Source organism: Myxocyprinus asiaticus, chromosome 28 (assembly GCF_019703515.2).
Source record: "Myxocyprinus asiaticus isolate MX2 ecotype Aquarium Trade chromosome 28, UBuf_Myxa_2, whole genome shotgun sequence".
NCBI classification, from domain to species: Eukaryota; Metazoa; Chordata; class Actinopteri; order Cypriniformes; family Catostomidae; genus Myxocyprinus; species Myxocyprinus asiaticus.
In genome coordinates, this window is record NC_059371.1 from 30,118,841 (window position 1) to 30,132,500 (window position 13,660).

Here is a 13,660-nt window from a genome sequence, read left to right on the forward strand (position 1 = left end):
GTTCTATAGCCTTTCTCTAGCTCTGTCAGTTCGTAATGCCACGTCACGTCTCAGGACCATACCGCTGTCTGACAGCCACTTCCACCGGGAGTGACCTTTTCTTCCATTCTTTTCATCTATGCTACCACTCTCTCTCTCCTATCTTTACAGAAAGTCTGAAGAAATATAAAGCAATCACAGCATCAATCATTCCATGCATTACTAGGGAAAATGCATGAGAACAAGTCTCTTTTTAGCCCCATCGTCATGTTTTCTTCTTGCAGAAATATAAGATATGCATAGATGGCATCTTCAACTTCACAAACTGAATTTTGTTTTTTTCATTGTGCTACTGTGAAATAATAAGCAACAAAACCATGTATATCAAGATGTTCAAAAGTCGGAGAGTACTAGTGAAAAGTATTTCTCTTTTGCATTTTTATAATTTAATACATTTTAAACATTATTTTAGATATTTTTATTACAAATTACATTATCAGCATAACTATTAATTTGAAGAAATTATCATGTATTTCAGAATTTCTTGATATACACTACCTGTCAAAAGTTTTGAAACACTTATTCTTTATTATATTTTTTTTCTTCACATTTTAGAATAATAGTAAAGTCATTAAAACTATGGAATAACAAATGGAACTATGGGAATTATGTTGTGACTAAACAAAATCCAAAATAAATCAAAACTGTGTTATATTTTAGCATCTTCAAAGAAGTCACCCTTTGCCTAGAATTTGCAGACATGTACTCTTGACATTTTCTCAACCAACTTCTTGAGGTATCACCCTGGGATGCTTTTTAAACGGTATTGAAGGAGTTCCCATCTATGTTGGGCACTTATTGGCTGCTTTTCTTTATTATTCGGTCCAAGGCATCAATTTCAAAAACTTTTTTTTTAATTAAATTTTAGTTTTGTATTGAAAACAAATTTATATGGTGGCACAATTATATTTTTGTCTACAAAACTAATTTCAAACATTTAAGCAAACACCTTCAGATCAAAAGATTTTTAAGATCATGAGAAACATTTCAGTCAAGTGTTTCAAAACTTTTGACCGGTAGTGTATAACAGCATACACTTGAGCTGGCATGGACTCCACAAGTTAATGATCCATGTTATCCCAGCCTGATTTGAGGAAGTCCTGAAGAACGTCTTGTGATTTAACGGACACAAGGAAATAAACTTTTTTGTACTAGGGAGTTAACAAATTTCAGTAACAAAAAACAGTCACAAATTTGTCTATATTTGATTAGTGACCTATAGTGCAAATTTTTGAATATTTCTTCTACATTTGTCATAACTTTTTGTCCTTTTTTTTAAAATTACAAATCTTAAAGCTATTTATTTTCAGGTTTAAATGAAAAGAAAAATCCCAAACTGTCAATGTGGTCTGACATTTGGACTCCACTGTATGTCTATCCATCCAATAGAAACTGGAGACAGGACTGACCAGACCGGGTAGGGATGGGGAATAAACTGACTGACAAACTAGACCAACCAACACGCACGACCGACTGGAACAAACACAAGACGAACTGACACTGGACAGCAAACATGAGGAAACTGAAATAGGGAGAGAAATCAACAGGTTAACAAGACAGGGCAAGTGTGACTAATAAACTAATAATGGGCAAACAAGGTGGTGGGGTATGACGTAAGACAGAGAGACATGTGGCGATACAGAAACAAAACAAAGCCATGTGCTCCCACAAGACAACAAAACACCCGAATGGCATGAGCACACATCGCCAAGGCAATAAACACCCATGCCAACTGACAAACAAGACGAGAGAATGCGTAGCAATGCCAAACAAAGCGATGCCACGCATTCTCATACTAAACGAAACCTGAGTGTACATCTCGAGGCAAATGCCACGTGATGCATGCAACAGGCGACAAAAACAAGACAGGACATCTGTGCGAGAGTTCGGCCTAACACACACCCGACAACTCAGACCAAAGTCACCGAACCTCAGCACAACATGAAGACAGCTCATGACCCGGGCGCGCAGCGCAATGCACATCAGTGTTTGTGAGAGACAGAAAAACTATTGACGTGAGTGCATGCTGCCAAGATGACATAAGCGCAATGCACCAATGTCAATAACAGACAAACATAAAGCACGAGTGTCCAGATTCTGACAGACCGAAGCCGAACCAGACAGGAAGTCAGGATCCAGACACCGTTCTCCCAACATGAAACAAGACAGACCGAAGAGCACATGGCAGGGAATACAGCCGAAACCGTGCGCCCACACAAAGACAGACAACGAAACACAAGACAGACATGGGATGGTGATGCCACGGTCCTGTCAGACAAAAGCCCAGACTGACAGAGTGACAGGACCATGACACACAGGGCATTATAAGCTTCATGACTTGCAAACTGAAAAGTGGGCCAAAAGCACAGAGATGCATAGAAACAACACTCAGTTACGTGTCTGTGTGGGGTCTTATGAGCTGAATGCTCTGGATTGGGGTTAGTGATATAGCATTCAGCCTTAATCTCTAATTTGGATTATGGTTTCTTGCCCTCCATTGCATATATTTCAGCACCATCTGTTTTAAAGCACTGATTATAGTAAAGTCTTTGGCACATTTTCACCCATCACATGTATTACACTGAATAGTCGTCCGTGTAATATGATGCCATGCTTTATGGAGCAGTGTGTGTAGGAGTACAGAAAATAAGGTAATATCCAACTGATTTTGTGGAATTATGCAACAAGCCAGTTATGTTATTCTCAGGTTACAGATTAACAACACCGATATGAAATACTGTTTATGTTTATGCAAACATTAATAAGCCTGCTATTTCAGAGTTATTCTTTGTTAATGTAGTTAATATAGGCTACTTATATAAGGACGAAAGGCTAAATTAAAAGAGGCTTGCTTGTTTTTGAAACACCATGATTACACCATTCTCTTGATAATTAAATAAAAAAATCTTCAAATAAAAATTAATTTTTTTTATTTGCATTTTTATTTATTTTTTCTCCCCCATTTGTAATGCGCAATTCCCAATTCCCTCTCTAAATCCTTGTGGTGGTGTAGTGACTCACCTCAATCCAGGTGGCAGAGGATGAATCTCAGTTGCCTCTGTGTCTGAGACTGTCAATCCACAAATCTTATCACGTGGCTTGTTGAGCACGTTACCGCAGAGATGTAGCGCACGTGGAGGCTTCACACTATTCGCAGCATCCATGCACAACTCACCACAAGAGCGAGAACCACATTATAGTGACCACGAGGAGGTTACCCCATGTGACTCTACCCTCCCTAGCAACCAGGTCAATTTGGTTGCTTAGGAGACCTGACCGGAATCACTCAGCATGCCCTGGATTTGAACTCACGACTCCAGGGGTGGTAGTCAGTGTCTTTACTCGCTGAGCTACCCAGGCCCCTGAAATAGATATGATTAAAAGACACCTGTAATGAAGGTTAGTGAGTCTGCACAATTTCACATTTTGGACCATTTAAAGCACTTTAGCTGCTTTTTGGTGGAAAAAAAATAAATACATATAATTGTTGCAGTTAAAGTGTTATTATAAACCTTACAGTTTATAAAGGGAAGTGATTTCTTTTTTTTAAGAAAGAAACAGTCTTAATATATGATATACCAAGAAATGTACCTGTATGCATAATTTGGAGAGAAAAAAACAAAAAAACAAAAGAACAGCCAGAATGAATTATGCCGTATTTCTCAATGCTGAGAAGTTTTTGAGCTCACTGCTGGTTATAAAGAGAGGTCAGATATATGAAGTACAATTGAAAAAGCACAACTGGCTAAAATGTTTTAAAATGTTGGCTAGGTTATCCTTTTACCTAGGAAGCCATATTATATATATTTTCATCATATTGATGAAATCATATGAGATTTTTTAATTGCCACTAGAGCTGGTCAGTGTGAGTGATCTGCACCCAAGGTGTAATGCATATGCAAGATATTAGAAAAAGGAAAATATGAAATGTGATTCTAACTTGTATTGCCCAACTCACTGTTTTGTCTTTTCACATTCATATTTCATTTGTACATTTTTTTTTAAAAGGACTCCGTTTACATACTACTACAGTATTGCTTTGCTGAACAGACTTTCTGTTTAGACCTTTGCGACATACTACGGTGATTGATTAAATAATCATACCATTGGGTAAATAGTTTATTCTCTTTTGTGTAAATGGGTACATTATGTTCATACTCTTTTATGTATTGATAGACAGAAGAATTACAGTTCTAACTGCAGGTTGGATTGTTTTATATTCATTCTTAGCCAAAGGTCGAATGAAGGTTCTATTTGGATTTTTTTTTTTTTTTTTTAAATATCAACAAAAAAACTCAGGATGAAATAAACTTTTAATTTCTTTTTAATCCATTTGCATGCAAGTTTACACAATGATCTTTCTAAAACCCATGAAATAATCAAATGGAATCACCAGATGCAAGTTATACAACAAAGGAACCCCTTTCAATTCAGCCACTTCAGATACAAATTTGACAAAAAAATGTCAATAAAATAATAATAAATTAAATAATTGACATTCTTCACAATTTCACATTTTTCATGTCCATCTGCTGTTTCAAGATGGATAAGTACATGTATGTCTTATCTTTCTCTGCTCATGATTTCAGTTGCCTTTATGAAGAATGTTTTTCTCACAATTCTGAAAACTGAGGAATGTGAAGACACAAGACATTTAACAGACTTGAAGCGGTCTGGAGAACACCCAATGTCTGCAACAGGACAACAGTATAGGTCCAAGATCAAAAGTATAAAAATTCCATCCAGTTAGCAAGGAAATCAAACCAACAAGCTCCGTCAACTTCTGCCTTTCAAGTCAATTTAGTGAGAATTATGGAACACTCAGTGTCTGTTCCACTCACGCAGCAATCATGATAATTTCCGCATCTTTTGAAGGTCTGCGGTCCTCCACCAGCAGGTTTATCATGCTCTCGGACTTTATGAGCAGATTGCAGCCGAGGAAAAAGATTCCGAAAATGACAGTCAGTGAGAGCACACAGAGAACCGCTATTTGTACCAAACGCATGATGAACTGGTCGCGTTCCTCCTGCAGCGGCGCACCGAAGCCGTCGCTCGTGATCACCGAGAAGTTGCAGCATCTTCGCACGCTTTCCAATGGATGCTTGGCCGTAAAGATAGTCTGATTCAGTAATCCGTGTGAGACATTCATTTCGAGTTTGTTTCAAGTGCTTACTAGTGTTGATTATCTGAAACTTCCAAATGGTCCTGGGTTTGCCAAGGTCACTTGTGCGCTACCAAAAACAAATGGTTTAAAGTTCCTTTTAAGAGCCATAAAAAGTCGTTAAAGTGTAGGTACAGGCTTTGGTTTAGATTTGTGATATGCGGTAGAGTACATCATTCAAGCATATCTCCTGCAGTAGTGGTGTGTGGAAAAGCGCACTCCGGTATTTGTGTGTGCCTTTGAGCGCGCGCTCAAAGGGACCTGCACGCGCGCACGCTGTCTTCAATCTAATCTCAGACCAGTGAATATTTACAGTTGTGCTCAAAAGTTTGCATACCCTGGAAGAAATTCTGAAATTTTAGCATTGATTTTGAAAATATGACTGATCATGCAAAATGATCTTTTATTTAATGATAGTGATCATATGAAGCCATTTATTATCACATAGTTGTTTGGCTCCTTTTTAAATCATAATGATAACAGAAATCACCCAAATGGCCCTGATCAAAAGTTTACATACCCTTGAATGTTTGGCCTTGTTACAGACACACAAGGTGACACATACAGGTTTAAATGGCAATTAAAGGTTCATTTCCCACACCTGTGGCTTTTTAAATTGCAATTAGTGTCTGTATAAATAGTCAATGAGTTTGTTAGCTCTCACGTGGATGCACTGAGCAGGCTAGATACAGAGCCATGGGGAGCAGAAAAGAACTGTCAAAAGATCTGCGTAACAGGGTAATGGAACTTTATAAAGATGGAAAAGGATATAAAAAGATATCCAAAGCCTTGAAAATGCCAGTCAGTACTGTTCAATCACTTATTAAGAAGTGGAAAATTCAGGGATTTCTTGATACCAAGCCAAGGTCAGGTAGACTAAGTAAGATTTCAGCCACAACTGCCAGAAGAATTGTTCAGGATACAAAGAAAAACCCACAGGTAACCTCAGGAGAAATACAAGCTGCTCTGGAAAAAGACGGTGTGGTTGTTTTAAGGAGCACAATACGACGATACTTGAACAAAAATGAGCTGCATGTTAGAGTTGCCAGAAAGAAGCCAATGCCACAAAAAAACCCGGTTACAATATGCCCGACAACACCTTGACACACCTCACAGCTTCTGGCACACTGTAATTTGGAGTGACAAGACCAAAATAGAGCTTTATGGTCACAACCATAAGCGCTATGTTTGGAGAGGTGTCAACAAGTACTGTGCTCCTTGAAACAACCACACCATCTTTTTCCAGAAAAATAAGCACAAATCTTGTTGTAGAGACAGTCCTAGCAATCAAAATAGGACAGATTGCAGAAAGAGATCTGCACTTCTTGACCTCATGTCTTAAAGGAATATTCCATGTTCAATACAAGTTAAGCTCAATAGACAGCATTTGTGACATAATGTTGATTACCACAAAAAATAATTTAGATTCGTCCCTCCTTTCTTTAAAAAAAACAAAAAACAAAAATAGAGGTTTCAATGGAAGTGAATGGGGCCAATTTTTTGAGGGTTTAAAGGTAGAAATGTAAATCTTATAATTTACATAAAATACTAATGACTAAAACTGTAAAATACTAATTAATGTATATGTACATAACTAGGCTTCATACAGGCTATTAAAATACTGTAACTGCGTGTAGCTGTATGGTGTAAAACTGCCTTTAAACGTTAGATGGCAGTATTGCCTTGACCAGTGGAACTGGCTGTTTGAGTTTGTGCTTAGAAAGAGTGATCATAAATCAAATGCAAACCAAAAGATGGCCAATGAAAAATCCATTACTCATCATCTTACAACAAAATAAAAAGTCAATAAAAAGTTGGTCAATGTTGACAATATTGCTATCATATGTAAGAAAAAATTGTTCTTAACTACCTTGCAGCTTACTTTTTGGTGCTTTGATATTATCAACAAAGTGAAAACCCCTAATTTACCTTAAATACATATCCATACCATAGCAAAACAATGGTCATGAGATATTTTAAGACCTTTCTAAAGTCAGTGAGCATCACAATGACAGCACATTAAATAGAGGCAACTTACAAAGCAATGAGCTGTTTGTGATGAATGTTACATTAGAAGTTTTTAAACATGAGCTACTTAATGGCAAGATATTTGCCTTTATTCACCAAGACTGCAACATTAGTTGCTGCTGACTTCTCCCCTTAAATGTCTGGTTTGCTAATGTTGGCTATACACTTTCACAACCCTGAGAGACTGACTTTAATATAATGTGTGCCCCAAAAAATATGATTGTTATTTTTGTATTAAATTGCACATTATAATGCATTACAAATGGTATTAGCATATGCATTTACTTTTTTTCCTTGCTATTTTGCATGGACATCCCAGTGACGCAAACTTTCATAGACTAGCTGCAAAATGCTAAAGTTGGGACTTGTAGTCTCAGTTCACCTAGAATCCAGGTTTTTGAAAATAGAGAAAGGAGAGTAGAGAGCTAAGGCTATTTTAAAAAGGAGAAACTTCAGGTGAATACTTGTTGTCCGTTATCCTTAGCGAGAAACATAAAAAACAGAAGTGTACCTGTTCTCTTTACAATACAACATGTCTTAAAACAACATAAAAAAGATACTAAGTCCTGGATACTGATTGGTCAGTGGCCAAGAAATGACCTCTTCACCAAGCTCCTATTTGTATTAGAGCACCACTAGCTGACAGTTATTCTTGTTGCATAGTGATGTTCTGTTTTCTGCTTACTTGTGACTATATCTTCTAGCGGAAAGATGGCATTTAATGATTTTAATTTAGAAAAACGTGTGTAATTTTAGTATGTTGTATCAAAGTTCTTTGTTTTCATGGCAAGGAGGAAGCGGGAGACGGCGATTGCTCTGGGCCCATTTCCTATTAAAAAATACTGTTTATAATTTATTGTGGGGGGCCCCTGGACCTGTGGGCCCCTAGAATCATTACCAACTTTCACCTCACTAGATACGGCCTGCAAAAGGGGTTCTATTTCCCACACTTCTCAGTCTCAAAATCACACCAGTGGACACACTCAAATAAGGCTTTTCAGCACAACACAAATATCACACTCTGGAATACTCTGCTCCGTGCAGCTCTCTCCCCCTCACTGGGGTCTGGCTCGCTCTTAAAAGCTCCACTCTCACTGCAATGACAAACAGCTGTTAAAGACAATCATTGCCAGGTGATGATCCTTACTGTTCTCAACTCTTGATCTCACTCTCCATTCACAAACCGTCCCTCAACCACGCCCCCACCACCACCACACACACACACACACACACACACACACACACACACATATATATATATATATATTCAGGTCTATTCTCTATATACTGTATATGTGTATATATAATATTCACAATACAGTACAGCTTCTCATACTTTGTTTAATTAGCACACTTATCTCAAATTCATTAAACACTGCATTTTTGCAAAATATAATGAATATTTAGAAGTTTAATACAACAAGCACTGTATACTCAAAATTAACTGAATTACTACATTGCTGGACTTAAATATCACCAGGCATCCAGTGTAATGGTTCGCAGTACTGCCATGCACCTCCAACATATTGCTTCCTAGAGCACATATTTAAATACTCCAAGAGGAAGGGCTACTTCTAACATATATACTGCATGTTTGAAACAGAGTATGACAGCTTCTTGACATTATCTAAATGTTTCTCTTGACCTTTGAATCAACCTTTTGATCTCAAGGCTTATGTTTATTACTTGAAATTAGACAAATATAAAATATCTAAAAATATCTAAATATGAAATCTAAAAATATGTATAAAATATGGATACGTATAAATGTCTTTACAAAGCTACAATTCTAGTTAGCAAGTTAGTCAGTCAGGTGGTTAGTTAGTGGATGAGTGGACCAGATCGTGAAGACTACAAAATACAGTACAATGCAGGCTGCCCACATGTTAGCTCAGCACTATTGTGGATATAGTCATCACCCCGTTGTTAGCAACTTGTTTCCGTTTTACCATGGTGCAGGATTTTCCTGAAGTCCAGATGAGAGAGACGGTGTCGCTTACAGTTGCAAAGTGGTGTGATAATTCCTGAGGGGCCCTACTTGGCCAGCATTTGCTCCATCACATCTAAGTACCGTTATTGATTTCATGTGATGAGAGGGTATTTTTAAACTCAAGGCTAATGTTAGAGACTGGCAATCCCCACCTATGCCACCCTTCTGTCAGCCTAAAATATAATTCCTCTAAGGAACAATGTGTACACTGAAAGGAATCCACACCTGAAGTATGTAGGTGAGTCTGTGAGAGAAAGAGTTAGAATGTGTTCACATGTTTGAGTTAATGTGTAAGATATAAATATAAAATCATACACAAATGATTATTAAAAAAACAATTATTGTATTTTATTTCTCATTTAACAAACTTAAATGTAAAGTATGTCATTTCTGCACCACTTGCATTTTCAATCACTCCGTACTATCTTTCATTGGTCGGATGAACAGATAGTCCCGCCCCAAACTCATGCCATTGGTTGAGCCTGTTATTGTTTTGGACTGGTCAGGTATTTCTGCCTTTACACATTTTAGAGGAATCAAACTCAGATAGCTGAGGGGCAGTTCACACCTAATGCATTTTTGCATCCGTCTTCACTGTTTTTTATTTGCTTTTCTATGTAAAAATGCTAGACTGACATATCTGACCACTGCGCCAGGGCCATTTCCTAAGCGAAATCCTTCTTAGAGGCCCACTGTAGCCCATGGAACCTATGGCTCCCGACTTGTTTGTGCGCTTCACGATGACGAAAAACTCTTTGAGCGTGCATGTGCCTGTGACATCTAGCTACAACTCTCTCTTCTTGCAGTCACATTCTCCCTTCCCTCTCAGGCCACAAGGGGGCCCCATCTAACTGTCAAATTGAGCCATAACAGCTGCCTTCTTACTCGCACCTTTTAGTATATTTAAAAAAGAAAAATTTAAATGAAAAAACGACCTTGCTTTGCAGGGCCCCCTGGTGGCCGCTTATAACTAGAAATGGCCCTGGCTGCGCCACACCTTGCTGTTTTTTCAGAACTTGATGTTTAAAAAAACACTCTAGAGAAACCTGCTTTCTGTTCCTTTTGTCCATTAAACCTTTTAACCAGGATATGAAAAAGTAATTTAGTGTCCAAAAAATGACACATTTCATCTATCACATACCATTTCATTATTTAGTCAAATGCAGGATATGAATTACATGCATCAACAATTACATTTTCACCAGTTAACATGCTATTTCTTAAAATCAGTAATTACTACTAGTGAAAGTGCTATTTTTTTATATCATTAATTAGGTTTGCAATAGTAGAAATGTTAATTCTTGATACAAAAAATACATAATTAATCGCAGAAATACACATTCTTGATATTAAAAATGGAATTTCAACTTGTGAAAAACATTTTTATTTATATAAAAAATTTCAACTTGTAGAATTTCACAATGATGTCATTAACTCCTATTCAAAGTGCAATTACAGATATCTGTAATTAATTTCTTAAATAAAATTCCACGTCATAAAAATAAATTTCACATGTCAGCAGTGCACTTCTTACTAGCAAAAATGATCATTTGTTAATATCAATAATTACATTGTTAGTAAAGTAGTGCAAATGTCCATTCCTGATATCAACAACTGAATTACAACTAGAATTAGTGAAAGTGAATTTGTTTTATTTTGTTTTTATTTTTATTTTTTTTAGATCTGTAAATGTATTTCAACATGTTAGATTTGGTATTTCAGATATCTGGAAATTAAGTTTAGATGTAAATAAACTGGAAGGTAAAAAGGTCTTAATTTTTTTCTTACTGGTTACAATCACATTATAGATGTATCTGAAATTAACAGTATCACTAGTAAAAAAACAAATTACAGATATCAAAATTTTTATTTTTCTAGTAATAAGTACATTGCTAATATGTGAAATTGAAGTAAGACATTTATTATAGAAAACTTTTATTGCCTTTTGAATGGGGGTGCACTAGTTCTACTAGTGAAAATGCAATTGTATACAGAATGATGTGTTTTACTAGATGAAATTTCATTTTTGATATCAATAATCTGCATTAATAATTAGTAAAAGTAATGATGTCATTTTTTTATATAAAGAATGAACAATTTTAATATAATTAATAGTATTGTAGTTAATGTAATTACTGATATCACATTTTGAAACCTATGATGGGTATTTCTGCAAATAATCACATTATTTCTGATATCAAGAATTTGTACTAGTGCAAACCTAATTAATTATATTAAAAATGAACACTTTCTTTAGTAGTAATTCCACTTCTGATATCAATAATTAACATTTTAACTAGTAAAAGTTGAATTGTTGATATCTATAATTCATATTCTTCACATAAATAAAAGTCAATTCCATTTAAATTCCATTCGGCTTGCTATACTTCACCTTTACGTGGAAACAATGCAATGGAGGTCTATTACTGCTATACACGATAGGACAGTTGGCAGTGACGCTTTACTCATTCATTTGCATTTTGTGAAAGATTAAACCTGCTCAGCCAGTTTCACAGAAGTTCTGAGACAAGATCCTGCCTATTGTGGTTGACAAAATGTGTGAATAATGTGAAAAGCCATGTTAATACAAAGAGAGAAATTTAACAGTAAGCTTATTTGTAACAGCTGTGTACTAACAATGCAGTTGCTCTGTGAACAGGCTTCACTGAACACACTGAAGCATTACCTGTGGGTCATGTCGGTCTAAGAGGGGGTCCCTACGTGATCAGCCGCATATATGAGTGTTATATCTTTTCAGTTTATTTTGCATATGTATTAAAGGGGTCATATCATGTTGAATCCAATTTTCCTTGATCTTTTGAGATAAAAGAGTTTGATATACTTAGACCATGTATAGAAACTAAGGCCACATCCACACTGATAAGTTTTTGCTTGAAAATGTATTGATTTTGCCACAATTACTTTCCTCTCATCCACACTAGAACAGCATTTTCCTCCACCAAAACAACCTTAACTTTCCAAGCATGCTTTGGAAAACGATGGCATTATGGGAAACTGAAAATGAAAACAGATTATACTGGATGTGGCCTATGCTGCCAAAACTACTCATTCTGAACTTCCACAACTTTTAAAAAAATCAATGATGCCAGAAACTTGACTGGAACAGTAACAGATAGACACTATTATTTGGGACAGTATATAATAGGGTGTTCTGGTTAATTTAATTATTATTATTATTATTATTATTATTATTATTATTATTATTATTATTTCTGTTTATTTTATATTACATTAATATAAAAATAATAATGAAACAAATTATTATATGATTATTTAATTAATATGATTCATTATTATTATTTTTTATTATATGTTCATCATATTAATATTATTTATTAAATATAGTTTAAGTTGTTGTAAAGTGATTTATATTTTATTTAATTTTTTGTCATTTGGTCGAGCTTACTACATTATAATACAGGGACATTCAGAAATTTGTTTTACATTTTCTCCCCAGTTCAGGCAGTCAAATAATTTGAGAGTTGCCTAGGGTTGCGTCAGAGTTTAATTGTGGGGTTAGCGATCAAGAATTCTTGTAATTATTCCCAGGGTGAAAGGCTTTCTCTGTTGTGTGGGGAGGCTCTTGTCTGGGAGCTGTTCTGTGATTTCTTTTATCATCTGTCCAATTAAATGGAACAGTTGTTTGAGAGCTGCATTGGAACAAGTGCAAAATGGAAATAACCAGAGCTCCTCATTTTGAATGAAGCATATTTAAAGGCATATTTAAAGGGTTCACCCAAAGCTTAAAATTCTGTTTTCATTTACTCACACTCATGTCATTCCAAATCAGAAGGACTTTTTCCTGTTCCATTGAAAACACAAGGAGATGTTAGGCAGAATGTTAGCATTCTCCCTGTCTGAGTTTTCATTTTTGGGTGAAGTGTCTCTTTAATTTTGATGCATACAGTACATTGATCTATCTTTATGTATTATCTTTCTCTCCTATCTTACTCTTAGTTCTGTCTCACTCTCCCTACACTCATTTAAAGCACTAAAAAGCCATATTAACATGACACGTTTTCACACTGCAGCATGACATATCACATGATACCCAATCTGGATTGGTTTAGCATGTTCAGACTGTGTCATAAGTTCAGTGAGTACAGTATATTTTCCATTTGATTTTATGCTGCGCTCACTATCGATCATATGGTTACTGCACCTGTTTGTTGCATGGCAAGGCATCAACAACACTGTCAACTCATTGACTGAAACAACATGGGTGCTAGGTTTATAAAATAACCTTGCTGTCTGTCTCTCTGTGAGTGAGAAAATGTTGCAAGCAGAATCACCTACAAAGACAGAACAAAAGCTACTGGAAATGTAAAGCAGATACAGGGTTTAAAGGAATAGTTCACCCAAAAATGATAATTCTCCCGTCACTGACTCACTCTTATACAGTCTCAAACTCTTTTGGGGTG

At 36.0% G+C, this 13,660-nt stretch overlaps 1 protein-coding gene across 1 annotated transcript; it reads right to left on the minus strand.

Annotated features, from left to right (window-relative positions):
- Positions 1-4,391: 4,391 nt before the first annotated feature.
- LOC127418696 (protein reprimo A-like) lies at positions 4,392-5,387 on the minus strand. The gene has a single exon (XM_051659409.1). The coding sequence runs from the start codon at positions 5,186-5,188 to the stop codon at positions 4,877-4,879; it is 312 nt and encodes a 103-aa protein (XP_051515369.1). The 5' UTR covers positions 5,189-5,387; the 3' UTR covers positions 4,392-4,876.
- Positions 5,388-13,660: the final 8,273 nt, after the last annotated feature.